This window comes from Geospiza fortis, unplaced genomic scaffold (assembly GCF_000277835.1).
Source record: "Geospiza fortis unplaced genomic scaffold, GeoFor_1.0 scaffold590, whole genome shotgun sequence".
Lineage (NCBI taxonomy): Eukaryota > Metazoa > Chordata > Aves > Passeriformes > Thraupidae > Geospiza > Geospiza fortis.
Genome location: NW_005054402.1, coordinates 1,847,161 through 1,874,099, shown reverse-complemented (window position 1 = coordinate 1,874,099; position 26,939 = coordinate 1,847,161). Strand labels below are relative to the sequence as shown.

The following is a 26,939-nucleotide window of genomic DNA, read 5'->3' as shown; positions in this document are numbered from 1 at the left end:
TTTTTTTGTAGAATTATAAAAGAAGATGCATGTTCAATAGTTTGCTAGACTTCCTGGGTTTGGATTATCAAAGTAACATGAAAAACAGCAGTGGATGATTTATCTAGCTCAGGATCTTATGCATCAAGACTTGGCTCTGATATATGACAAAGCATATTTCAAAAATTGCATGAATTTTTATGGCGTTGCACAGTGTGTGCACCCTGTGGCTTAGAGTTCATACAGAATGTTTTCTAGAAAATTCTAAATTGTCTGGATGGACTCTGCTCTGCTGCTATTCTGGCTGTATTTCCCCATCCTAATAGAGCAGTAGTGGGTTGATTCATTTAATGTAGAACAGTGATCACTTAACTTATACCAGATAAAACCTAAGTTAGCAAATCTGTGTGCTGGAGGTGGATTTTATTTCAGTTAAGTTTCCACACTCAGAAACTTTTAATCACAGCAGGTTTGTCTGGTTATCAGATCCAGGCTTTCTGCAGGTTTAACTTCCCCTACCTGCCCATCTCCAGTTGAACTAAGTGGATTTTTGATTCTGGTCATTTGTAAAGGTTTGTATCAGTGTGAAACTGCATTTCTGTCTGTGCCATACATACCCCTTCCAGAAGGAAGTTCTGTGATTGATATAAATAGCTGTGACAGGGTAAATGTGTTTCCTCTGCCTTTGTACTATATTTTTAAAATGTGATGCCATGTGCAGTTACCTGTATAATCAGTTACTTGTTCAGTGGTTTCCTGTCTGATAAAGACCTATAAAAGCACCAGTAAATATAAAATAAATATGTTTCTATTTTTGAATGGGTCCTTTTAGAAATGGAAGGTCATTCTCTGTGAGTTTTGGATAATTTGATTAAAGATGCTGTTGAAATTGAGGAGTAAACTGCCTGCATCATCCTATTACCAGCAGAACCAGTGTTGACTAAGCTTCAGCTCAGAAATTCAGTAGCATCCCAAAAGGGGATTAACTAGTGACAGCTGAGAAATACATGAATTATAGAGAATAAATAGCCAGTTTTGAAGGGAGTAGTGAACAGATCTTTGGTTTGTCACTGTAGGCACAGTAATCCTGAGAGTACCTGCATAGGTGCCTGACAGTTCCACATCTCTTTTGTAGGATGAAGCACCACCAATGCCCTGTCTGGCATTCTTCTGGAAAAAAAATTAGATTTCTCTGTAAATGTTCTGCAAGACATACTTTAACACAATTCTGATTCCAACTGTTTCATCTCCCCCAGGAGACAAAACTTTGTGAGTGAAGTGCACAGAAGTGCCTGCTGAACAGGACCAGGAGTGCTAGGGCTGGACCTGCTTGGAATGGGTGAGGCTTCCCAGCACAGGCAGGAGTGACAGCAGGCTGGTGGTGGGGCCGTGCAGGAGGTTTCTGCCTTTCTCTGTAGGAAATAAATGCCTCTCCAATGTATGCCAAGTCACAGCTCCACTGGGGAAGACTTGAGGAATTATTCTGCTTGCTCAGGTCTGTCCCTGGCATCTGATTCCAGGGTCCTCAGTGTGTTTACTTGGCGTTTCTTTCAGTAGGCTCTTTTGCTAATGTGCTGTTACTGGCACAGATGCTAAAATGGAAACAAGTCTGCTCAAGAAAATCTCATTTAAAAGTTAGTCCCCTTTTTAAAAGTATCTAACCCTCGGAACGGTCCTGTTTTGTGCATTATGGACTGAACACCTAATCATGCAGCCAGTTGTGTATTTTTTAAGCCTGATTACTTGTGTGATTTATGTTATTTTGTAAGCTCCCACATGGAAACAGGGAAGTATTCCTTGGTTTAGGTGCTATTCAGCAATTAGATGTATAATGGATCCCATCCTCCTTGATGACATTACATTCAGTGAAATTATTTGTATCATATGGTACCAGAATTCGTGAACAATGACTTCAATCTCTTGGCTTCCATAAACAGAGTAATAATTCATCACAGATTGGATATACACATGGAAAAAGAGTTTAAAATCCAGGGAACTGTATGTACTGTGACAACTGTCTGGAATATTTATTAGGCAAGTTACAAATTGCTGTCATCTTATTATTCCTTTTAACATTGAGAATACATTAAATAACCAAATTAATTTCTTTCTGAAGGGAGTTCAGTGCAAATCACAAGACAGTTGTAGACTTTATGTCTCAGATGGTAGATGAGTTTCATTCTTAATCATCTGACTTCAGTAAATTTTGATTTTATTTTTTTAAAGTTCTGTAAAATACTTTTCCTTGAATCAGTTGTGTCCTTGGTGGGATTTGATATATTTGATGTTTTTCTGGTTTAGCTTTTAAGACTTAAATTACTTATTTTTTCCTTCTTTTATTGAAATCAATAGCTTGATATTCTAACACCTTCCCTGTATTCCTCCTGCAAATTTGTATTTGAAGTGTTTTTTCTCAAACTAGTTCCCTGCTCTTTTTTTGAATGTCTTCAAATGATTTGGCAGTGAGCAAATTTGGATGGTTTTTCCATGTTCTGTATAAAAGCTAGTTTTTAAATGTTACTGATGACTGTGTAGGGTTTAGAGCCAGCTCTGTGTCTTGCCAAATCCTTAAAGCTATCATCCCCTACAGGCTGCTGCTGTGACTATCCAGCATTGCTCGTGGGAGGATTCTCTTGCAGCTTGGTGATGGGAGATAGTGTTATCTGTCATTTCATTTCCCCTGTCCCAGGGGCATCCTGAAATACCAGCTTGAAAAGCAAAGTTGCTACAATGAATTTGCCATCAGAAATATGTTAATATTTATGAATGTTCAAAGGGGCTTGTTACTCAAGAGTAGCTCTTGGTCTTCAGATTTATGAGGAAAAGGTATTCTTGTCAGTGGAGAGTTGCAGAAAGAGTTTTAGGTCTTTTATGCCGTTTTTTTGGTTTTATGGCTTATGCCTCTTGTAAGTGGTTAGCCTGAAGAAAGTTATTTTTATGGCTTCAAATGCAAGTATCTAGGCTTAATCACTGCAGGTTTGGGGTTTGTGCTTTTTAACTGTGCCAGACAATAGACTTAGGTATACTGTTAATATATTTGTCTTTATAGTGTGCTTCATTTGATCCCTCTGTAAGGAGCATGGGACAATATTTGCTGAGTAAAATTAAGAGGAGATGAGACAAACTTCTGTCAGGATTAATTGGAACAAATTTCTCTCTGTGTTGGGGCAAGAAGAAAGACCAGATGATCTCTCAAAATCCATTTAGTGCTGCACTCTGATGGTATATTTGTCGAACTATTTTTGGTCTTTTAACAGAAGAGCACTAAGGTGAGGTTCATAAACATTCATTGCTTAGTCAGCATGTGGATTTTCAGGCAGGGATTTCATATTCAAAGAAACCTCTTATAGTTTCTGACCCACCATAAAAACATTTTAGAAGCTGTTGTTCCTGTTACAGGGAAGGTGGCAGAGTTGCAACCAGCAGTAGAAACTTCTCTCTGTATTTGGTAGGTTTATTTTCATTCTACTGTAAATAATTTCTAACCTCAACATTTTGTGAGGCCTGGACAAATATGAAAAAATTAGATTCTCTGAAAGCCCTTAACAGTCCTGTGAACGTTCTTCTGCCAACTGGCAAAGCTAGAGATACCTTTAGTATCTCTCATGTTGTAATATTCAAAGTATTTGGTCACCATTGACTGTGTCCACATGAAAAAATGTTTTTGAGACGTACTTTTAAACAGAGATCCCTATTTATGAAAGAAAAGCCATCAGGCTCTGCAATCTGTTTGAATTGTGTATGGAAAATTCACATAAAAAGGCTCACAGCTTGTTCTTTGCATAACAGCCTGTGGTGCGTACGATCACCAGATTCCTTCACGTTAATGCTTCCTCATTTCCATCTGCAAACAAGTAATTGCAAAGCTCGATTTCTTTATCAAACTGTTGCTGTTGGAAGACTTGTGACACAGAACAGCTACAGCTTGACTGGTATTTATTAACTGTTGTTTCATAGATTTAAAGTGGAAGTGTTTTATAACTTTATTTAGTCACTGGTAGGCAGAGTTTCATAAACAATGAAACAGACTCCATCCCATTATTTCACAACTGGTGAGCCCATTTGTTCAACTGGATGCTGTAGTGTTTAGTCTCTGCAGGTCTGTGAAAATCAGGAAACTTCTACTCAATGACCTAAGCAAGGGCTACGGAGTAAAGCTTCAGACATCTGTTTCAAAAACCTTGACCTTACAGTGTCAGAAACATGCACTTAGTTTCTTGCCAGGGTTTCATTTTATCTAGGAAATTGAAAAAATATTGTTATTAAAATTAGATTCTGTAAAATTATGACTGAATGTTGCAAGCTCACAGAAGGGCCAAATCAGTCACATCCCAGTTCCTGTATTGCTCTCAAACCATTTACTCAGTGTTGTAATTTTTTCTGTGTCTGCCTGTTTATTTCATCAGAAGATAGGTGTACATCACAAGAAATGAATGCATCCTCTCCAAGGCAGATGTGAACTCTGTCAGTCTCAGCATGTCTGAGGTTCGAAGTGACCCCTGAAGACCTTATGGTCCCACCCACCTATTCACAGCTTGGTCAGCTAGAACAAGTCACCCAAGACCACATCCAGTTAGTTTCAAAATCTCCATCCTCAGTAATATCTTTCTTACGCTAGTTAAAAAGGTTTAAGGTGACTGAAAACTTAAGTTAGAAATACAGGTTTAAAACTTTAAAATGTGTTGACTGCATTTTGGCATGTAAACATAATCACTTTTGATTTATGAGCCCAGCTGAGCCTCACTGACTGTATTTATTTAATTCAGATGCTGAATAGCTCTCACCAAAGCTGCTCTTGTCATCTTAATTCATAGAATTATTTCTGATGGCCAGATGCTAAGGAGTTGTAAAAGTGCCTTCTCTTCAACAATTAAAAGGATTGAGCTCCAGAGCAACCTCTCATATGACTAAAAGACTGTGGTTATTAAAATGCAGATTCAAAGAGAATAGTTAGGAGAATTTTAAGAATGCCATATTGGCATTGAACTGCAGTTGCAGAACAGCAGACCTGACGTAACTGTGCATGAACCAGCTCAGGGGTTTGGTACCATGGCCCAAGGAGCTCAGCCAAGCTGCTCCTGATCCCATGCCCCAAGGAGCTCAGCTAAGCTGCTCCTGGTCCCATGGCCCAAGGAGCTCAGCAAGCTACTCCTGATCCCATGGCCCAAGGAGCTCAGCTAAGCTGCTCCTGATCCCATGGCCCAAGGAGCTCAGCCAAGCTGCTCCTGATCCCATGGCCCAAGGAGCTCAGCCAAGCTGCTCCTGGTCCCATGCCCCAAGGAGCTCAGCTAAGCTCCTCCTGGTCCCATGCCCCAAGGAGCTCAGCTAAGCTGCTCCTGGTCCCATGGCCCAAGGAGCTCAGCAAGCTACTCCTGATCCCATGGCCCAAGGAGCTCAGCCAAGCTGCTCCCAGAGCTGGAAGTGACACATCTGCACAGTGCTCCTGCTTTCAGAAGAGTGGTTTTAATGGTGGTGGGTCATGCAGAAGTGAAACACAAAGTGTTCATGAAGAGGATGAAATTACTGGATTTTACTGAAGAGAATGACAGGATTTCAGTGAAAAACCTTCAAGAGGTGTTCCCTGCTTCTCCTTCTGTTTTGTGTGGTGGTGTTTGAGGGTCCTCAGGATGAGGGAAGAGATGAGAATCTTGACTCCATGTTTCAGAAGGCTGATTTATTATTTTATGATATGTATTATATTAAAAGAAAATTATATACTAAAACTACACTAAAGAAAGAGAAAGAAGACATCAGAAGGCTAGAAAGGAATGAATAATAAAATCTTGTGACTGACCAGAGAGTCTGACACAGCTGGACCATGACTGGTCATCAAGTAAAAACAATTCACATGAGATGATGCACCTGTTGGTAAGCAACCCCCAAACCACATTCAAGCAATCAGATAATTATTGTTTACACTTTGTTTCTGAGGCCTCTCAGCTTCTCAGGAGAAAAATCCTGGCAAAGGGATTTTTCAGAAAATATGTCAGTGACAGTTTTGTTCATTACAGTGCAAGTCAAACCCATGGGATCAATGGGTTCCAAAACCAAAGTAGCAGATGGGTGGAGAAAAATAAGGCATTGTTTGATAAGGATAGGTGTTATGTGTGGACACAGCCAAGAGTAAATGGGAGATGTAGCTCATCCAGCTACTAATGAATTTTACATACATTTGATCCCAGCTGGTTCCGGAGCGATTCGTGAGTGCTAGTGCATATCAAATATCAGGTCCATTTCACATCATGAGGGAAGGATATTCTTGATGAGAGCAAAAGGATGGGGGAAGAGGAATTCATCAGGGAATGGTCACATGAAAACAGTGGTGGTGTGGTTTAGTATTGAAGGGACATGCATGCTTTTGAGTTTTATCCAGGGATAACTAGTACCATGCTCCCTAATTAATGTCTTTAGATTGACTCCCTCTCTGCTAAGATAAACTGATATAGTCTTTGTTTAGCCACCTGAAGGGATTAAATAAGGCATGTACAAGATGAACAAATCTTTATTAGGATTTGATACAAAAAACCTTTTCTGAAGCATGACTGCAGCACAACAATTTTAATTAGTTTTCACAAATGCTTCCAATTAACACATACAGTGTTAGCTTTTCAGCTACCAAGAAGATTCACTCACATAGCAAATAAAAAAAGCTTTTTTATAAGCTTTCATGCGCAGCTTAGCAAAAAGACTGAAAATAATTTCTTGTTAGAAGCTGGTAGTCTTTTTGCTTTTCAGAAAGTTGTTAGCTTTTGCTGTAGGTTTGAGCTTTTTGTTCTTCTGGATGGTAATAAAAAAATAGAAAAAAGAAAAAAATCTCACCTGCCATGTTTTTCAAAGAGATGTTAGGAAACCAACTGCTTCACCTGATTTGTCTGTGGTGAAAGACAGGAACATTGACTAGTCTCCAATTTGTAGTATTTGAACTGTGACCACTTTTTGTTTGCCTCTTCAGGCATTTTGTCATATGCTTATGGCATTTACTGGAGTTACTTATTTTCCTGATTTGAGTTCCCTAATTGGAATTGCAGCATGTGGTTCAGGTTCTTCACATTATCTGCTATTGTAGCTCAGGTAGCAAACCCTGCCAATTCCTTTGACAGCAGCTTTACAAGCAGCTCTTCTGAGGGATCTTTAAAACTCTCAGGTAGAAATACTGTGCAGAATGCAAGTGGCTGCATTTGATTTTTTGTTTATGTCAAACTCCTCTGTGGAAAATGCTGGATTATCTATGTGGTACTGCTATGAAACCAAAAAGTTAGTGCTTAACATGATTTATTCAAATAATGTTAATTTGTCTTGTTTCCATGAGCAGAACCTTGCTTTAAGCATGCTGGATCATATATACAGAAGATATAAAGAAGAAATTAATTACACTTGGTTTAGGCCACTTAACACTCTCAGTGTCTGTAGGATTTCTGTGTTTGCTGTGTAGGGTACAATTTACACATTTTTAACTTAACACAGAGCAGGTTCAGAAAGTGGGGGTGATGTGAGAGCCTTGGAGTTGGTAGAGCCACACTCCTCAAGAAGCTTCTTGCTATTGCTGTATGGAATAAATGCTGCTCAGGATTTTTAAGGCTTGGATATTAATTATAATTCTGAGTTTAGTACCCATGGAAGCAACCTCCTCCTGTGACATAAGAATAGAGCTGTATAAACCCTCTGAGTTTAACTGAGATGAATGCTACGTAGGAAAATGAGATCATTACCCAGTCCAAAGTTGTTTTCAATGTAACATATTGCAGTATGCAGACAAGGTAGAGATTTAATGCTCATAGAATGAGGCAATTGAATCATGGAATTCCATTACAAATTTAGCTGTTCAGGGAGCGTTCTTTTGAAGATGCTAAAGGGTTTAAATCTGAGAAGTCAGGCATTAACTGTTCTGAAAAATGTGGATATACTGCAAATCAAACTGCAAATCATTGCAAATAAAATCCAGTGCAAGGAAATTAGCCATTATCTGTGCAAAATCATTATTCACAGTGAAAGGTCAAACAGGATCCTGGAAGAATTGAATAGGAGGTAGTTTCAAGCCTTTGGATATCTATAATAAATGGAGTCTGGTAGGTTTTCTGCAGAGATACAGACTACAGCACCGCTGACTGAATGAGATACAGGTAGTACTTAATGCTAACAGTCCTTCCTGGAAAAGAAACCCTTTAAATTTCCCAAGTAATATTTTATGTCAATGACAGGATTCAGAATTTTAAGATGTAAAAAAATAATAATGTCAGTAAAAATTAAACTGGTAGCTCTTATGAAAGTCATTTAAATTTGCTGCAATTTATTGAGAAAATGAAGCTATTTGAAAAATGTGGTGGGAGAGGGCCTGGATACAAGTGCCCATGTGCATAGTTTTCCGCATGAGCAATCATTTTCACACATCCTGAGTTGTCCTTAATGGGCAGTGACTGATGGGTCCCAAGAGTATCTCTGCTTTGACCACAGGTGTTCAGGCCTTGTTTCAGAAGGTAAATTTTGAAGTAAAGGGCTAAAATTAAATAACAAAAAAAAAAAAAAAAAAAGAAAGAAAATAAACTGAAATTATTGTGAATTCTGCCAGAAATGTTGAATGAACCTGGTGCAATATATCTAAATATTAGCAGGAGGCACTGTAATCCAAGAATATTCTCCTCAACTCTTGTTTGCTGAATACTTAATGAAAAAAAAAGGAAGAAGCTTTTAAAATGTGTTTGTCAAATTTAGGCACTCTCTTCACCTGTGGAACTTTTCTTTAGTGAGATCTCCTAGGATGTGAGGCAGTTTGGTGCTGCTTTTGATGTCAGTGCATTTCCTGTGTCCCTCACCCCAGCACGCCAGGAGTGCTGCCCTGGGCAGTGCCCCTGTCAATGCATGATGATCCAGAGCGAGGAACTGGTGCCAGGCAGCAGGTGAGGAACTGCTGTGTATCTCCTCCTGCTGTCTCAGCCAGCCCAACCAGCTCTGCTTTTGCTGACAAAAACAGAACCTGAACTAGTAGCCCAGCCTGCTTCCCATTGTCCAGAGCAGGAGCTGTCCTTCCCTGAAGTCCCAGCCATCGTCAGAGTAACCTGGAGCAGCCCACGCGCCTGAGCCTCCAGCTGCTCACTTGGGTGGAAATCCAGGAGCTGGAGCCGGTGGATTCTGTCTGTCCTGGGTTGACTTTATAGTGTTTTTATCCCCAATTGTGTTTATGCTGAATAATAAGTTTTGCATCTTTAAGACTTTTTGCAGAGAGTGAAGGGGGCAGAGAAGAAGCTCAGTTTGTTTTCAGACACTTCACTCACTCCTCCACATTGCTGCTCCTGGACTGTGCTGTCTGCGGATGGACAGACAGTGGGACAGAGCTCTCTTTTGTTTTACTTAGTTTAGCTAGCTGAGGCAAAGAAGTTCCCTGGACTGTGGTTTTTTCCCTTTTCTTTGGCCCTGTTTAACCTGCTCTGGACTGAACACCCAGGGCAGCACCGGCAGCTCCACCTGAGGCCCACCGGGCCGGGCCTGAGCTGCGACATTTCCAGCACTGAGGGACTGATCAGAGCCTGAGTGAGCTGAGCTGCAACCCGGGGAGGGACTTTCTCAGTTTGTCATCTCTTTTGGAGCAGCAAGGGGTTTTACTGATGAATACTGTTTAGGTTTTATTGTATTATTGTTTAATAAACAAGTTTTTTCCACTTTTCTCCAAGGAGGTATTTTCTCCCGAACTGGTTGGGAGAGGGGCTGATTGAATCTGCTTTCTTAGAGGAGCCCCTTTGGGGGTTCTCTCCCAAATTTGCCCTGAACCAGGACACTGTCTTACTTCAGTACAGTAAAAATACACTTCTACTGCTTATAATGTAAAAAAAAAATATATTGGCTTTACTGCCAATTACTTCTAGGATGCAGGAAAGGCAAGGCTGCTGCGTGCTCTTGTGTGTGTGTGTTTTATGCAGGCAAGGTTTCCACCCTGCTGGGAGGCATACTAACAGCCTGATTAACTTACTTGAGTTTTAAAATAATATACTCCCACTTAAGCAGGATTTAACCAAACTCTTCCCAGATTGCAATAGGATGCTAACATCAATGCTGTTCCTGTGTTGAATTGAAAAGGTATGTCGAATTTTAGTTCAAATTACTACCTGGCTTATTTTTAATGCCTAGCCTTTTTTCTGAAACCATCAGGATTGCTGCTGCTGTCCTTCACATGTTTCTGATGCAAAAAGGCAGGCCATAAAAAGCAGTTGTAATATAACAATTAACCCCCAAACGTGTCCTTAAATTTTTGGTTTGATTATGCCTACAAAGAAATTTTCTGTAATAACTGATGAGAGGCTTGGAATAATTTGCAATATGGTGATATATTTAAAGATACAAATTCTATGATATTGTGTTCTTTTAAGACTTGGAGTTCAGGATTTTTAGGAAGCAGTGGATGATACAGTAGTGTAATAAGCAGTTTTCTTGGAGATCACATGTGCTCGATTTAGAGATTTTCCACAGGTACCAAATAGTACCATCCCCTTATTGTGTCACTCCTAAGGAGTAAGCAAATATGCTAGGAAAGAAGCAAGACAGAATTTGTTGCTTTAATTTGAAAATGTTCATAGTTGTTTCTTCCAAAAAACATTTCTATCTGTAGATGGAAACAAACCTTGTGGCTCTTATGGTATTCTAACCAAATAATTTCTGATTTGAATGGAGGATTTACAGGCATAAAAACTACTTGGATTTTATCCATACTTCAAAAATGAGCAGTTGTAACTTCCAAGTTCTTCAAAATGATGTGATTTAAAAGCCATGACTTATGTAGCACAGTAGCTGCCTCCCAAGTTGTCCCAAATAAACTTGGCAGTGTTGCTGAGGTGACATTCCTCAAAGGGTTGTACTGGAAGTGCACTCTGAAGGCAGCTCTTTGCTTGCTTAGAAGGTAATGGGGTAGGCCCTGCTCCTTGCCAGGTGAGCAGGATTTGGTGGCTGTGCAGGTAATAAATAGTGTTTGATAGAATTGTTCAAGACTGTATGATAAAATAACAGGATATGTGAGAGCTGACTCTTCAGAGGTGTGATTTGAACTTGCACTTCCAGTGACATCAGGTGTGATGTTGCATTTGGGGCCCCATGATGAGCCCTAGACATATGACAGTGTTTTCTTAGAAGTTCTCATTGACTTCAGTGACTCCAGTATTTCTCATTTAAAATTTTTACCTGCAAGGGGTATTACCTTATCTACTCTGTCTGTATTGCCAGAGATGTATTAGCTATTAGAATAACAACCAAATTTGCCCAGATATGGATAATTTCCTTTCATTTTTATTCTCAGAAACATCTTGTGTGACAAACATCTTGTATCTGCAGCTCTGCTGATAGAAAACAAGTCCTTTTTGTGAACCAGTCCCACCTGCTGACAAGAGCCCTCCTGCCCAGGCAGGCTGTACTTCTCCTTGGTGGATTGGGTGCTGTATTGCTGTTGCTGTGTGGATTGCATTATTCTGCAAGCAGCCTTTGAAAGGAGAAGATAATAGCAGGTCGCACACAACATGATCACTGGTAGCCAAGAAATCAATCTTTCTGGCTTGGAATATGGACAGAACAGTTTGCATCTGATGTCTAGGAGTTGTCTGGTACAGTAAGAGTCATTCAGTGAAAATAAAAAGCTACCAAATGTAACTCTACGTTTGGGCAAGGTTAAAAAAAAAGGAAAAGGCACTGTGAAATAGTGTTATTGCTGTTCTGACCCTTGAGAATGCTTTCATAGTATAATCAGGTTTTGTGCATGTTGGTTTGCTCCCAGGAAAGGGATTCTATGCAACAAATATAAAGTTAGATTATAATATCTGATATCAAGTAAGGTTTTAATAAAAATCAACATGGTATGCAAGGCTAAGTCCTATTAATTCAAATCAAAACCTTTTAGTGCTCTGTGTCATTCTTTTAAATAACTATTTAACAGTGAATATTACTTGATATTGTTTACTTGGACCTGTTTGGATTGCACAGATCCCCTTCCAGCAAGTATTTGGTGATTGCTTTGTTTCCTCTTCCTTTTATAGTCCTGTTCTCAGAGAGAGATTTGATCCAGAGAGCAATATTAGCAGCTCTGTTTCATCCAGTTCTGAGTATTTGCATATTCCATTTCTAATGCAACTTTTGTGACTAATTTCCTCAGAATCTGCTCCTGAAATAAAGTAGTTGCACTTGGACTAGTGTGTTTTAATTGGCAGGGGGTTTTGCCTTGTGAATCTGTTATCACAACATGAAGTGCCATGCTGTTTCTTGGAGTCAGGATTATTTATCAGGATTATTTTTTTATTATTATTTTCAGGATTATTTATCAAGTTTACAGTAGAGTGAGCAGCTTGCTGCATCTTATGAAAGTACAGAGGTTTCTAATGTGCTCTTTAGATTGGTTTTTTCTTGGTTTATATAATCTGATCTGGTTCTGTTCAGGCATTTAGTTTCTTTTCTGAATAGTGGTTTTCCACACACATCCAAGAAATAGCTTAGAATTAAATGCTGTATATTTAAAAAAAAGTGCCATTTGGATTACTGGAGACAGCTGGGACTAGAATGCATTTCTCAAGCACTTCTTTTAACATTTAAAGGTCATTTTACAGATGAATCCAGGAACACTAAGGAATGAAATGATGAACTCAGAATTTTGGCTGATGCTATTCCAGCAGTGTGTTATATCAATGTGTCAGCTCTAGTGCATGATCTTGGTGCTTGTTATGCCTCTCACTCTACAGCCCCTTTCTAAAACTATTGTATCGAAATAAACATCAGAAGTGATTCTTGCATCAGATGTGATATAAGTATCTGACTTCAGCAGTAGTGCTTATTCCTGCCCTCATTATTGTGGTCACATTATTGTGGCCATGATCCATGCAGTAACAGCCCCTAAACAGGAAGCAGTCATGCCCTGGAAGCTGGACTAGGACAGCATTTCTGTCCCTCTGGTGTCTGTGTAGCTGGTGGCAGCTCCTGGCAAGTCCCTGTTCTGTGTTTAGCTGTGTTTGCATGTTCCACACGTGCACACCTGACTGGCAATCTAAGAAATTACATTTTGTGCCTTTTTATTAGTCCTGCCTTGCCTCTCAAAGAGCTGGAATGTTCACCTGAGGGGAAATTTGTTTTCTTTTCCTCTCTAAATGCTAACGCTTCCCTTCAGTAAGCCCTGCTCTGTACTCAGAGGTAAGCATATGAGTCTCCCATTGTTGGTGGGATGGAAGGACAGTGTTCAGTTCCTTTGGTGCAGTGCATTTCTGTTGACATTAGCAAGATCCCAGATATCAGCTGCCTCTTAATTCTGGCTCAGGGATGTGGAAGAGCCCTTGAATCTGCTCTGAATCAGAGTTCTCAGGGCTCCATATGAGCCACAGCTGAAAATGCAGAATTACAGCCTTAGGGAAATCGTGTGGTGATTATGTGCAGCCCTGGGATTTAGGAGATCCAAGTTCTATTCCTCCCCTTCTCCAACTTCTGGTGTCACCTTGGAGATTCATCTGACATCTCAGTTTATGTCTCCGTCTTGCAAAGTGTTGGGAAACTGCTGCTATAATGTGGACTTGGTGATCCCTAAGATGGGATGCACCTTACATGAATCAAATGCTGTGAAGACAGATACATACTCAAACAATACTCAATAAATAACAGAAGGGGAATAAAAGGGACTTACAACCCTTGTAATAAAGACAGAAGATTAGTAGTAACAAAAAATAACAGCTGTAATATTTATTTCTTCTGTATCCCCCTCCTCCATAACAGAGTGTTATCTATCAGAGTTTCAAAAAGATAATTTTCATAGTTCTTTCCATACTTTTTTGGAATTTATTAAGGCACAGCAATATTTCTGTGTAGGACTTAATGATCTGAAGTGTGGTATCCCATTTTCATGGCTGAGACTGGACATATATGTCCTTTAGAAAAAAACCAAAATGAACCTAAGTAGTGAACATGTCTGCTAGATGGCTCAAGGAAGAGTTGCTGGCACAGATTTCTTCTGCAAAGCCTATTTTTTGTTGGAAGCTGTTTAATTGCTGTTTTGAGGTGGATTTATTTGCTGTGTGTTGTCCTTTTGCTATAGGATTCCCAGGACCTTACACGAGGATTCAGTGAAATGCAGAGGGATGTTTGTGAAGGAGCTGAGAATGGATCAAAGTAGTCCCTATTAAACCCCTTGAAAACTTCCCATTCCTCTGTATAGATTCTCCTGGGCAATTCAAAGGATGAGTGTGTGTAGGGGTAAGAGGGGAAATGCATTTCTTTTCCCTGCCTTTACTGTGGGAGAAGGGTGCTGTTCATGTGCTAAAGAAACCCTTGGCTTGTAATCCAAGATGTGAGCTGTAATAGATTGTTGTAGGCAATTTATCTTAGTAGGCCTGAGGAAGTCTGACAGCAGCTGGGACTTGGGCTTGCTGAATGCAAAGGTTGTGACTGTAAAAGTTCATTACCCTCTCTATCTTTACATGTGGGTAGCCTAACTTCTGAGATTAGACTATGCATCTCTGTCAACAGTGCAAGTTAGGTATGGGAGTGGAGGAGAAGATTCCGCTGCTTTTTTGTTTCTGATGTCTGTCCAGATCAATTCCTTGCATCATGTTGGTAATTTCCCCTGGGTGGTTTATCTATTACCAGATAACACAGGGCTATTAAATACGTGTGCACAGCAGGCACTCCTTATCTGCTTGAGTCTTGTTACCCTCTGCTGCAGACATTCTCTGTACACATGTGCATTACAAATGACATGCCTCTGTCTGGTTATAAATATTTTCTATTTGGAATTATCTGCTTCTGCTACAGAGATGAGAGGTGATCACTTAAGCGTGACAGATAAGGGACCAGAGGTAAGAAAAATAAAAATGATGAAGCACGGAGCTGCATACGTAATAAGTGATGTAATCCACATATCCTATTAGATAAAGTGCAACAAAACAGGTTCTCTTATATGCCTAGCTGCTGCCATGAATTCAAGTTATTACATGAATTCAGGCTGGTTGCCTACAGAGGGACTTAGGGGTAAGAAAGGAGGGGTTTTGCAGCAAACCTGTTAAAACAGGTTTTCTTTATTTGCCAGAAAGTAAGTTAGCTATGTTAATACATGTTAAGGTTGGAAAAGCAGCTCTTCCTGTTCCTAAGACTCAGAGCCAAAAATAATTGGGTAAAGAAGATAGAAATTCTCGGTTTATAATTAATTGGCTTGTGTGAATTCTGTCCTTTTTGCCAATTTACTGGTCTTTCATGCAGAAGTAAGATGTACCTGATGAGACAGAGGTTTCCAGTGTGGCAGCAGCCCTTGTGAGGAAACAACTTCTTGAGCTGTGCCAGGTGGCTGTTTTGCCCTCCTGCAGGGCAGTGGATCCTGTTCTGACCTGCTGCACAGGGAATTCAGGAAGGCTCTGGGATCCTTGCCAGAAGCAAGCTGACCAGTGGTCTCTTGGCTCCAAATACAGGCATAAACTCCTCCTGTATTCTTGCAGGTGCTGTAATGATCTGCCTTTAAAAGAGTCCTTTATGATCCAAGGAAATGTCCAACACTTTCCTTTACTTGGGGACCAGAGTGTGCCTAGGCAGCTCAGTGAACACACAGAGATTAAAACATGAATTGGCAGGATTTTACCCCTTTCATATAACATGTCAATCCACTGTTTTTGGCACAGTTGTTAATTTAAACCTAGTTCCGTATTGAAAAGTAATTATTTCCCTTCACAGTAAAAGAAGCCATGTTTGTGCCAAGGGCCAAGGTGAAGAGGGACATGGTAATTCCCAGGCCTTTGACATGAAAGTAAATATTTCTCTAAAGGAAGAGCACAAGGTTTGCAGAGATGGCAGTAGCAACGCAGCATGCATTGCTGGGCCAAAGTCAGCAGGGACTCTTAGGCTTTAGAAAATGCTGAGTGTTGCGAGTGTTGTTTATTTTTGTATTTGTTATTTTAGCTCTTTTGGCAAAGCTACAGCTGAGAAAAAGGTCAGTAAAATGCATGTCTCAGCCAAACATAGTGGGGCTTCATAAATGTGGTTGTTCTGAGAGATGTAAATTCATTCAAGCACTCAGAGTGGCAGTATGGTAAAGTATGAAAGTTCCTGAAAGTTAGCCTTAATTAGCTGTTCTTTAAGCTCCTTCTCCATGACTGTGAGGCAGTAATTTGTTATTTATGGCAAGGCTGTCTGTATTAATTACTTTGAAATTTTAAGTCTGGGGCCAGACCAAAAGCTGCTGTAGGACACTAAGGGGCTGAGGCACCTGACAGCACTGAGCATCGAACCTGCTCACTTCTCAGTTTCGTGGGGACAGAGGCTTACAAAAGGTAGCCCACTTTATGCATCTGGATAAAAAGCATGATCTGTAGATGGTTTTCCATTCTATAAAACGGGGTGGCTGATGCCTCTGACTCCTCATGCTCCTTTCTCCATCCTGTGCAGTTTCTGTTGTTTCCTAAGAAGGCAAAATCACGTGAATCTTTTAGCACTGCTTTGTCATACTGAGTAGGAGAACTTGACAAACAAAATCTTTGTCAATTTGTTAAAAATAAACAAACAACCTCTTAGAAGAGTTTGAACTTAATTATGTTAATATTAAACATAATTATGGCACACTAATTATGTTTTCTGCATTTGTGAGGATAGTTTTGCTGTGCTCTCCAGACATCTGTCCTATATAGAGACAGGTGGTAGAGTGCAACATTTCCAAGTGCCATTTTCCCATTCCATATATGGCTGCTCTTGCATTCCAATTGCAGAGCCTCATTCAGCTTAGTCAAATTGAGTCCTTATTTGAGAGATTCTGCACTGAAAGGCTAATGTATCTATCTTTATAAGCCTGTTTGTTTCCATAATTAAACACTGAATCAACAGTGTATTGAAGATGACACATTTGCCTACTCCTTGTCTTCTCCCTGTGGTGACATAAAACTGTGAAGCACAATAATTAATGAAGAAGCCTGTTTATTATTCAGGCAACATATCTTGAAGTGGAAAAAAAAAGAACTTGGGTTAAAATGATATTGCTGAAGACCATCAGAGCCATAGCAAAGTGTTCTGGGGGGAGAGTCCCATCATTCAGGCTAACTGGACTGGGTGCTCTGAAACTGTCAAATACAATTGAACTCAGATTTCTCATGTAAAACTCAGGAGGACATGGAATGCATGGGGAAAAAACTGACTCAACTCTTCTGCTAGGGCATCTTTAAAATGTTTTCCAAAATTGTGACTTTTTAAACTTCATTAGCATGTTGTCTCTGTCCTGTGGCTGAGTGAAAATAATCCATTTTTTTCACAGCTTTATCTTTTCTTCTGGGACAATCTGCCCAATAGGTCTTGTAAGACAAAGGGTGCACATAATGCTCTGCTCAGCACTCTGCCTTTGCAGAGCAAAGCTGATCTGTTTTAAATAACAAAGGCCAGAAAGTGCCTGACTGCAAACTACTGCTCTGTCTCCTGAGGTGATCCTGAAGCCCAGGGGATGGTTCTTCCATGCTGACTGACCATGGGTAAGCCTCCAAGGCTCCCCTGAGATGCTCTCAGGCCATCCACTTCGTTTGCAAAGAGCTGCAGTGTAACCAGAACATCAGAAGCGTGCACTGCCTAGTGAGTGTCACAGCTCTGATGTGCAGCTGAAGTCACACTGGTGGCAAGCCAAGGTTTGGGTTCTGTTCCATTTCCATCTCTTTCCATTCTACACCTAGCTATGAAATAGATTTTGTGTTTACTCAAGCTTCTAAAGTCAGTCGACATTAGGAAATGTGTAAGGCAGGAGTAAGAATAGCCCACTTACTGAAATGGAGTGACTGAGAGAGCAATGACTCTGTCAAGGCTACTGATTTTCGAGTCCTTGATTAGAGCCTGCTTTCCTTTCACATGTTTCATCCTTACTGGTGATGCTGCATTGTTGTGGCAAATAAAGCCTCCTGGTATTGCAAAGCTGTGAGTAGCCACTTACACCAAGAACAAAGCTTTAATCTTCATGTTTTGATATTCACCCTCTGCAGTGCTGCATTTTGGGAATAGAGAACGGGTTTGTGCTATTTTTAGGTGCATAGAATTACAGTAATGTAAATGTCTTCTTTTCAATGTAATGTGCTGTTAGCTAGTGGTTGGTTTGATAGTTCTGTGCTTGCTACAAATCTCTGTGTGTTAGGGGGTGAGCAGTAAGAACATGTGGTTTGGCACAAGCATGAAAGAAATTAATGTGGGGTTTTTTTTACTTCATAAAGGAGAAAAAGCATATTGATCAATAAGCAGCAAGTCTAGTACTAGTACAAAATAGAAGAGTGCTCTATGCTATGTAAGTGGCTCATAATGTTTATTCTAGGTGATGTAGTCACATACAAACAAATTGAATAGATACTGACAATGTAATGTTGAAAATTTTGGGAATATATCCAGTCAATTCCTAAAATATTGCCACAGTTTTTAATGTTGTGATGGACATGATCAGCAGACCGTTTCTTTTTAATTCTTGTTATTATGAAAACCTGTAAGTATCAGGATTTTTCTGTGGTATTCTTGGTTCATGCAGAGTTCATTGACACAAAGGTACATTGCATGCACAGTCCTGCAAGGCCTGAGAAACCAGCTGCATCACACCTGCTGGATGTCCAAGAGTCTTTACAAACAGGGATGAACTTTAGGATGAACTTGTACTTGATGAGCTCTGTTGTTCTGTCAGCTCAAGAGGGCACACACACCCCTCCTTTCCAAGGATGAACGTTTAATATGGCTCATAAAGTGTGCTTGCTTTTAATTTTCTATGCCATTACCTATTCCAGCATGCTGGTTGTTCAGATCTGTTGAGGGCGGCCAGCTCCCAGAGTGGAAGGCTGATTTCTCAGTTTCTCAAATTGCCTGGGCTCGATGGCAGGACACCCCAAAATTCACTTGAGAATGTATCTGAGAGGGTTGTCCAAATGCTTCCTGCACTCAGGCAGGTTCGGTGCTGTGACCATTTCCTTGAGGAACCTGTTCCTCAGGAGAAGTTAAATGGCTTGCTCAAGTTTTCACAGTCAGCACTGAGCTTTAATGCAGATTTGATAATGCCCAGTATAGCATTATAGCCACAGGAGCATTATTCTGCATCAGAGCAAAGACATTCCTGGATTTGTGGAGAGATTCAGAATAAAGGGAATTTATTGTTCCTAAGGGAATTCTGAGTGATACCGTAATGTAAATAGAACATAGGAGTGCTAATAAAGAATAAAGTGAACAGTGCTTTCAGTTAATAATAATTGTGAAGACAATATTTATACTTCACATATTGCATTTTCTCATTCAGTGGTCTTTAAACAAGAGAGATAATAGCTGTTGATCTAGGGATTATTATCTTTTAATTAGGAATGATTCTTCTCTAGAACTCTTACTGGTCTTTGTTTTAAGAGCAAAAGTTGTTGAAGTTTTTAGTTGAGACAGAAACCAGTTTTCAAAGTTGATAAAGAAAAATGGAAAGAGGAAAAATAATGCATTTTATTCTTACTTCTCTTTTTTTCCTTGAAATATTGGTAGAGAAGATTAATGGAAAATACTTAGGCTTTTTATTTTTTTCCTGGACATATAAGACAGGTGCCTTGTTTATTGTTACAGTAAAATAATATGCTCTTATGTAGCTATGACATTTCATTTTGTGGCATGTTACTGTCAAAAAGTGCCAGGATTCTGATGGCAGTCATGTAGGCTAAATAGTTATATCTGAAATTTTTTTATTGCTAAATAATTCATGGTTCTTCTTTTTGTTTGCCTCCTTTTAGACTTGACTATTTGAGAATTCTGAGTAGCTGTGTGAAGGGCTACTCCTGTTTTACTGAAAGTGTGGTATTCATATTCTCTGAAGAGAGGGAGATACAATTCTCTCTCCCAGGATTTTTCCTGTGGAAGGCAGTGAGAAGCCTCAGAGAAGAAGAGAAAACAATTCTTATCTCTACTTGCTGGGCCTGTTGTTTGGCACATGTGGGACGTGTTATGGAGATTGCTTAGCAGAAATGATTTGTTAGCTGGACACCAGTGAGGGTTGTTTGGATTGATTGGCCAATTGGGTCAAAGCTGTGTTGTGACTGTCTCCAGACAGTCATGGGTTTTTCTTTAGTAGTATTTAGTATCTCTTTAGTATAGTTTTAATATGGTATTAGTGTTATATAATACAGCTTAATAAAGCATTTGTTCAGCCTTCTGGAATCATGGAGTCAGAGCACATTATTCCCCAGATGGGGGTCGCTTGTCTACGACAGAAAGAACAGATTTTTACATCTTGTCAACCTGACATTTCTTGCTAACGCCTAATTCCTCCCCTTCTACAGAGGAGCTCAAGGAGAAGCTGCAGAAGTATGTTGATGAGGTGAATGCCCACAAGCCTGGTTTCATCAAGGTTGTCCGGCACAGCAAGCAGGAGGGGCTGATCCGGTCCCGGGTCAGCGGCTGGAGGGCAGCCACAGCACCGGTCGTCGCTCTCTTCGATGCCCACGTGGAATTCAGCGTGGGTTGGTATGTGCCTCCTTCCATTTCTCTGACCCGGGTACCTTTTCCAAGCACTGGTGGTAAATTACTGACTGGCATTCCTCTTGCATTTAGAGGGTGAGTTAGAATTCTGAGCTTTTTAATGAAAATTCAGACATAATCATGGACACAAGCAGGAAAAATGTGTTTGTGCTGTGTAATATGATCTAGATCCATTTCTATGGTTTGAGTAATCTGCTGATCTAATTACAATGTAGCTAAATCATATTAGAAAACTGCACATTAAAAATCTCCTCCAGTAATGTAACCCTTTGCCCATGAGGGTGAATGTATCTTCTTTTCATTTAAAATATTATGTTTCTTTTATGTTCTGCAGTGTAAACAAAGAAGTGCTATTTTGGCCACTCTGCAAAAGTAAACACAACTAAAATAATGTATTTTAACGTGTTCAGTCTGGATTTAATATCTCCCTTGCTCCTTCAGTAAAAATGATGGTAAAAAGGCAAAAGCTTCTGTCTCTAGGATAGATCTATTATTAACTCTGATCCTGATGTCCTTGATAGTGTTGAGAGCCTGAAGTTATCATTACTTGGTAGCAAGGGTATAAATGCTCTATGATATGCAGATACTCATTTCTTCCATCCACAAGCTCAAATCAAGGTTAACAACAGGGCACCCTAGAGAATATGTTGCAGTGTGTTATTTTGTGGCAAATCCTGCACTGTTAAGAATCCATCTCAAAGCAGAGAGGGCTCTGAATGGGTAACAGCTTTAGACTTTGCTCTTTCTGAAAAATACAGCATTAGCTGCTTTATTGTTTATTTGGTGGTGGACTGAATAGTCTTTAAGGGCTCCTTCCATCAGTGCTATGCTTGTATTGGTGTAATCTTAACAACGTATTTCTTTTTTTTTTAGGGCTGAACCAGTGCTCACCAGGATAAAAGAAAACAGAAAAAGAGTAATTTCTCCATCATTCGATAACATTAAGTATGATAATTTTGAAATAGAGGAGTATCCCCTCTCAGCACAAGGGTTTGACTGGGAGCTGTGGTGCAGGTATCTGAACCCTCCTAAGTCCTGGTGGAAACTGGAGAACACAACTGCTCCAATAAGGTAATAAATAGCTAAATTACAGTGTCTAAAAGCTCTCCTGGGTGTGACAGGGGGTGAGCGGGGTCAGCTCTGTGATAGGTTTTACTGACTGTAAACTTCAAATACTTAAATGTCCTTGATGCCTACACAGTCATCAAGAAAACTCTTGTTTTCAGTAGATGTTTTTAAAGGAAACTTTTGTTTTCAGTAGATCTTTTTAAATAGGTTTCCTACCCAAGTGGAAAGGTAGGTAGGGCTGCTCAGCAGCACTCCATTCTCCAAATGTCTTGCCTGCTAATTTAGTGCTTACAGGCCAGAAATGGAATTTTCTTTGCAGTTACATTATATAAGCAGAGTTGATGTGACAGCTGTATTCTTTATAATGTTGTCACATAGGTGTACAGCTGTGCTGTGTCCCAGGAGTTAATGTCTGGTCACTGACACTGTGAGCAAAGGCTGTGTTGGGTCCTTGCTTTGGGACAGTCTGGTCTGTACTTTCTCACCATGTCCAGAGTGTTGTTAGGCTGGTACAGAGCAATACCTTTGTCTCAGGGAGGGGAGTAGTAGCCTCTGAACCCACTGAGCACCTCTGCTGAGGTTACAGGCCTTTCTTGTAGATACACGTTCATTCCAAGGAGGTCACTGGTACCTGTGCTCCAGCTCCCTGCAGAAAGAAAGTGTGAATGCTGTTTTTACCTCCTAAAAGCAGACTCAAACAGCACTGGCAGCTATTTTTCATCCAGTAGCTATCTTTGCAGGCAGGCACCTTTCTCAGGTTCTGTCAGTTTAACACTCTCTGAACTGCACTGACCTATGAACAGAACATAGAATTGGAAAGCAGGAGATAAAAATTAACAGGTTTGCCACAGACAAATGTAAAAAGGGGTGATGATTTCCACATCATTAGAAATAGTTATTGCTATTAATGAACTCTGTTGACACTATAAAAATTTTCCTGTGAAGACAGGTTAAGAGAGTTTGGGTTGTCCAGCCTGGAGAAGAAAAGGCTCCAGGGAGATTTACAGCACCTTCCAGTACCTAAATGGTGGTTCCAAGAAAACTGGTAAGGGACAAAAGTAGGTAGTGATAGGACAAGAGGGAACAGCTTTAAACTGACAGAGGGCAGGGCTATGTTAGATATTGAGATGAAATTCTTTAATGTGAGGGTGGTGAGGCACTGGAACAGGTTGCCGGGGAAGTTGTGGATGTCCCATTCATGGAAGTGTTCAAAGCCAGGCTGTATGGGGCTCTAAGCAGCCTCATCTGTTTGAAGATGAACCTGCTCATGGCTGGGGGTTGGAATAAGATGATCTTTAAAGTCCCTTCCAGCCCAAGCCAGTCTATGATCCTGTGATTAATTATATGGAGTAATTATTATGATTTTTAAAATTAAAGGTAGTGAAACACGAAGTAATGCACGAATACACCTTTCTATTTTACCCCCAAACTTTGTTCTATATGAAGACTGGGGAGTGAGTGCCCTTTATGAATTTCAGGTTTGTTCCCTGGCACATTTTTTAATTCAGTGCAATATGCTGCATGTGTGTGTTGGATAATTAAAACAAACACACCAACAAACAAAGCCATGTGTATTGATGGATGGTTTCTATCATGCCTCCATTATCCTTTTAGAATTATAGCAAAGGGAAGTAGGTGCACTGAGAAATAATTTAAAAAAACAACAAAAGCAAAAGTACCTTATCATAAAAGAAGCGTAAGTTTTGTATTGATGTTAACTGCTATTTTCTTCATTAATAAATACATCAAAGATGGTCTTTCATTGTTATAAAACAGGTACTATAGCACTTGGAGCCAATAATATATAGATTTCTATAGAACTCTACAATTTGTGATTAAGACAGCCTGTTTGAAAGCAGATGTGTCCACTAGCTGTAGTTTGAGTGTTCTCCATAAAAGCAGGGTGATTTCCCCTGTACTGCTAATTAATATCCTGTCATTACCAGAGTGCCTGATGGCAGCGTAATAATCTGAAAAGACATATTTATTTCTTGCAATTGTGGATTATAAGGTAGGAGAGAAATGAAAAGGCTAAATGACTCTGTATCCTTCTCTACTCATAAGGTGAAATTGTACCCTCTGTGGCTGAACTCTTACCTGATTAAAATTGGTTCTGTATAGTAAAAATTGGTTGGTTCACACCATGACATAAATAGAGCTTACTGATCCAGTAAAGCTATGTGATGTGTTTAGGTTTGGCTCAGGACAATGGACTAATGTTACACTATGCTGGTAAAGGCAGGCTTTTCTTTATTCTGTATTAAAAAAATTATCTGGATGGTCCTATTCAAGAAACAATCTCTTTTTTTAGGTAAGCTTACAGATACAAGCTTTTTAGCTCTAGCTGAACCTGGCTTCTGGCTAAACACCCAGAACTGCACATCAGTGGGTATCATTTGCAATTGTCACAGAGAAGAGACTTGAGGACTAAGCAAGGACAGAGACTACACCGGCTGGTGCCTCAGAAACAAAACTGGGGCTCCTGGATCTCCCACTACTAGCACTGAAATCCTTACTGCTCTGGTGAATATTTATGTCCGATAATTGGACTCTAATTTCCTTCAATGGTGTTCATTTCAGTTTAGAATTAGGGATTTTAGAAGGCAAGGCTCAATAAAATTCTTTGAGAAATACTTTCCTATGAATCTGTTTTGCTGCATCATACCTAGCAATGATAAATACAATCTGTGTCTGAATAATAAAATTCTTCAAAATTTATCTGCTAATTTTTGTTGCTGATGATTTATTCTTCCAGAAGTCCTGCATTGATTGGATGCTTCATAGTAGATAGAGAATACTTCCAAGAGATTGGATTACTGGATGAAGGCATGGAAGTATATGGAGGAGAGAATGTGGAGCTTGGAATCAGGGTAAGGAAAACAATTAGCCAATACTGGTGGCTTACATTTAAAATATAGCTTACTTCTTATTGCAGAGGGGGAAAGCAGTCCAAAACATGGATGATGGCATGAAAAGGAGATCCACAGCTCTGCAGACATGTAAATTTATTTGAGGAGAGAGGAGGGGAAAAAAGAGCAATAGCTCTCTTTACAGAACTTAATCTGGGACAAGGGTAGATGTATAGAATTTAGGATTGTTCTCTCAGCAGAGTTTTGCAGAGTTGATAGCTAAATCTCCCTGCTTACCTGTGGTCCCAGACTCAGTAAGAACAGTTTCTCACAGGTGTGATGGGAAAAACCTTTCTAGATTACTTGGTTTATTTAAATTAAGAAAATCACTGTGGAGCAAAGTAGAATATAGAGGCATTTATGCTGCCTGGAGACAGAAGGGAATTAAGGTATTCATAATGTGCAAAAGTGCATGTATTTTCTTTTTCCATTATACACTCTTCACCTGTTTACTATAATGCAATATTGTGTGTGATTTGTGTACTTCTTTCTGTATCTCTTCACAGCTAAACACCTTTCTGTTCTCTTTGAGAATCTCTCAGGTTTTTGATAAGAGTGGAATTCTTAGGTAGATAATGGTAATGAAAAATGGTGTGGTGTGTTATAAAACTAAATTCTGAACCCTGCTAGGAAATGTAAGGGAGAGGTAACATTGTGTTTTGAGCCTTTCAGTTGCCAGAATAAAAGCATACTGTTGTACAATAGCAAAAAAAGGGAACTTACTGTAAGAATATAGAATTATCTCCTAAGACAGCAAGATATAACAAAAAATACTCATTTTTATTTCTGGTTTCTTGAAATTCTTTTTCTTCCGCCTTTTAGAGATACAGAGTTTTTTCAGCCAGGTTGGAGCACAGACCCTCTTTCAGCTACAGTAGAGCACTTTTTTAAGGAAAGGGAGAGAGAAATGCAAGACTGCTTCTTTTAATAGCATTGTTCTTCTCACTATAAGGGCCAGAGAGCTGCCTTCTGCTCCCAAGGGCCATAGAGCTGTCTTCTGCTCCTAAAAACTTATTTTGCAGCTCAGTGTTTCAATGAGTTGAAAATTAACATCACTTTGATTTTTCTGTTCTTTTTACAACTGACAAAAAATTACTGCTTCCTCTTGAGTGCAAGGAGTTTTCTCTCGGTTTGCATCATGAGATGTACCCTGTCTGGTCTGCAACACTTAGCCTTGGAGGAGTTGATTGTTGGTATGTTGGTAGATAAGGCCAGAGAGACACAATCTCTGCATAATTGAAATTTTGGAGTATGCTGGATCACTGGAATAAGGCCTGACACTGCTCTGATTTCCTTATGGCTTTTTCTCTGTCTCCAGGGAAGCAGTGCCTGACCTACATAAAATACTTTCATCTGTAACAGATTGTAGTGTGCATAATATATGCGTCCTTATCTGAATTTATGGCTTGGATCTGGCTGTATGAAAACAAATTACAGAGTTGTAATAAACAGATTGTTTAACAGTTTATTAATGCTCGTCTCACAATCCTCTGTGTGTCTGAGATCATACAAGGACGAGACTCTGTGAGGGAAGACCTCATTGTGGTCTTCAGCATCCTCACCAGGGGAGGCAGAGGTGCAGGCACTGATCTCTTCACTCTGGTGGCCAGTGACAGGACCCAAGGGAATGGCCTCAAGTTGTGTCACAGAAAGTTCAGGTTGGATATCAGGAAAAGGTTTTTCACTCAGAGGGTGGTTGGGCACTGGAAGATCTCCACATTACTTGCGTTGCTTTCAACTGCAGGGCTGATGATGAATGCCTTAATCAAAATAGTCATTGTTCTACAAAAACTACATTATAATTACAATATTAGTGCAATAAATAATGTTTCCATTTTAAAATGCTGCTCTCCAATCCGTGACTAGTATTGCTCACTGCACCTCCTCTTTCATTGTCATTTTCCTTTTTTTAAAGAAGCATCTAGATTTTTCTAGTATTCTGCTGTGTGAAAAGCATTATCATTCAGGATAATGGACGAACAGACACTGTCTGTCCAAAATGGCTTGCTAGGGAAATTTTATGCAAAAGCTTGTAAGAGCAAACATCTAGAGGAACTGGAGAGTTTATTTTTGATTGCAGAAATAGCACATGTTAGAATCATTTGAGCTACCTGTTTATCTTAAACACAGTAAGTAGAACACGGTCCCATGTCCATATATCACTGATTTTGTTCCAGAGGATGTAAAGCTACTGTGAGGAATTAGACCCTGACAAATGGAGACTTTTCCCATTATCCTCACCCAGGAGTTATGTTTGTCACCTCATCATCTGCACAAATATCTAGTTACTTATGTCACGTAAGTTCAAGAAAATCACCAACTATTGGAAACTGTGTTTGAAGGATCCATTTTTGGCAAACCATAACAAGCCACAGAGAACAGGAGGATTATTCTCTTGATTCTGAATTTGTTTCAGAACTGCTACTCAGCTCTGTTGGTCTCTGATTTGGAATACTGTTTTAACTTCTAAGATTTTTACCCTTGTCTGTGGATTTGTAACAGCATCTGTAAAATACTAAACATATATTATTAAATAAATATTAA

The 26,939-nt window shown here is 39.7% G+C and overlaps 1 protein-coding gene across 1 annotated transcript in view; it reads left to right on the top strand.

Annotated features, from left to right (window-relative positions):
• The window catches only part of GALNT18 (polypeptide N-acetylgalactosaminyltransferase 18), a 223,643-nt gene that overhangs the window by 127,546 nt on the left and 69,158 nt on the right, over nt 1–26,939 (top strand). The window contains exons 8-10 of the mRNA XM_005426117.1: nt 20,220–20,403; nt 21,292–21,489; nt 24,242–24,356. Coding sequence (XP_005426174.1) covers nt 20,220–20,403; nt 21,292–21,489; nt 24,242–24,356 — 497 coding nt within the window. The remainder of the gene's footprint in view (nt 1–20,219; nt 20,404–21,291; nt 21,490–24,241; nt 24,357–26,939) is intronic.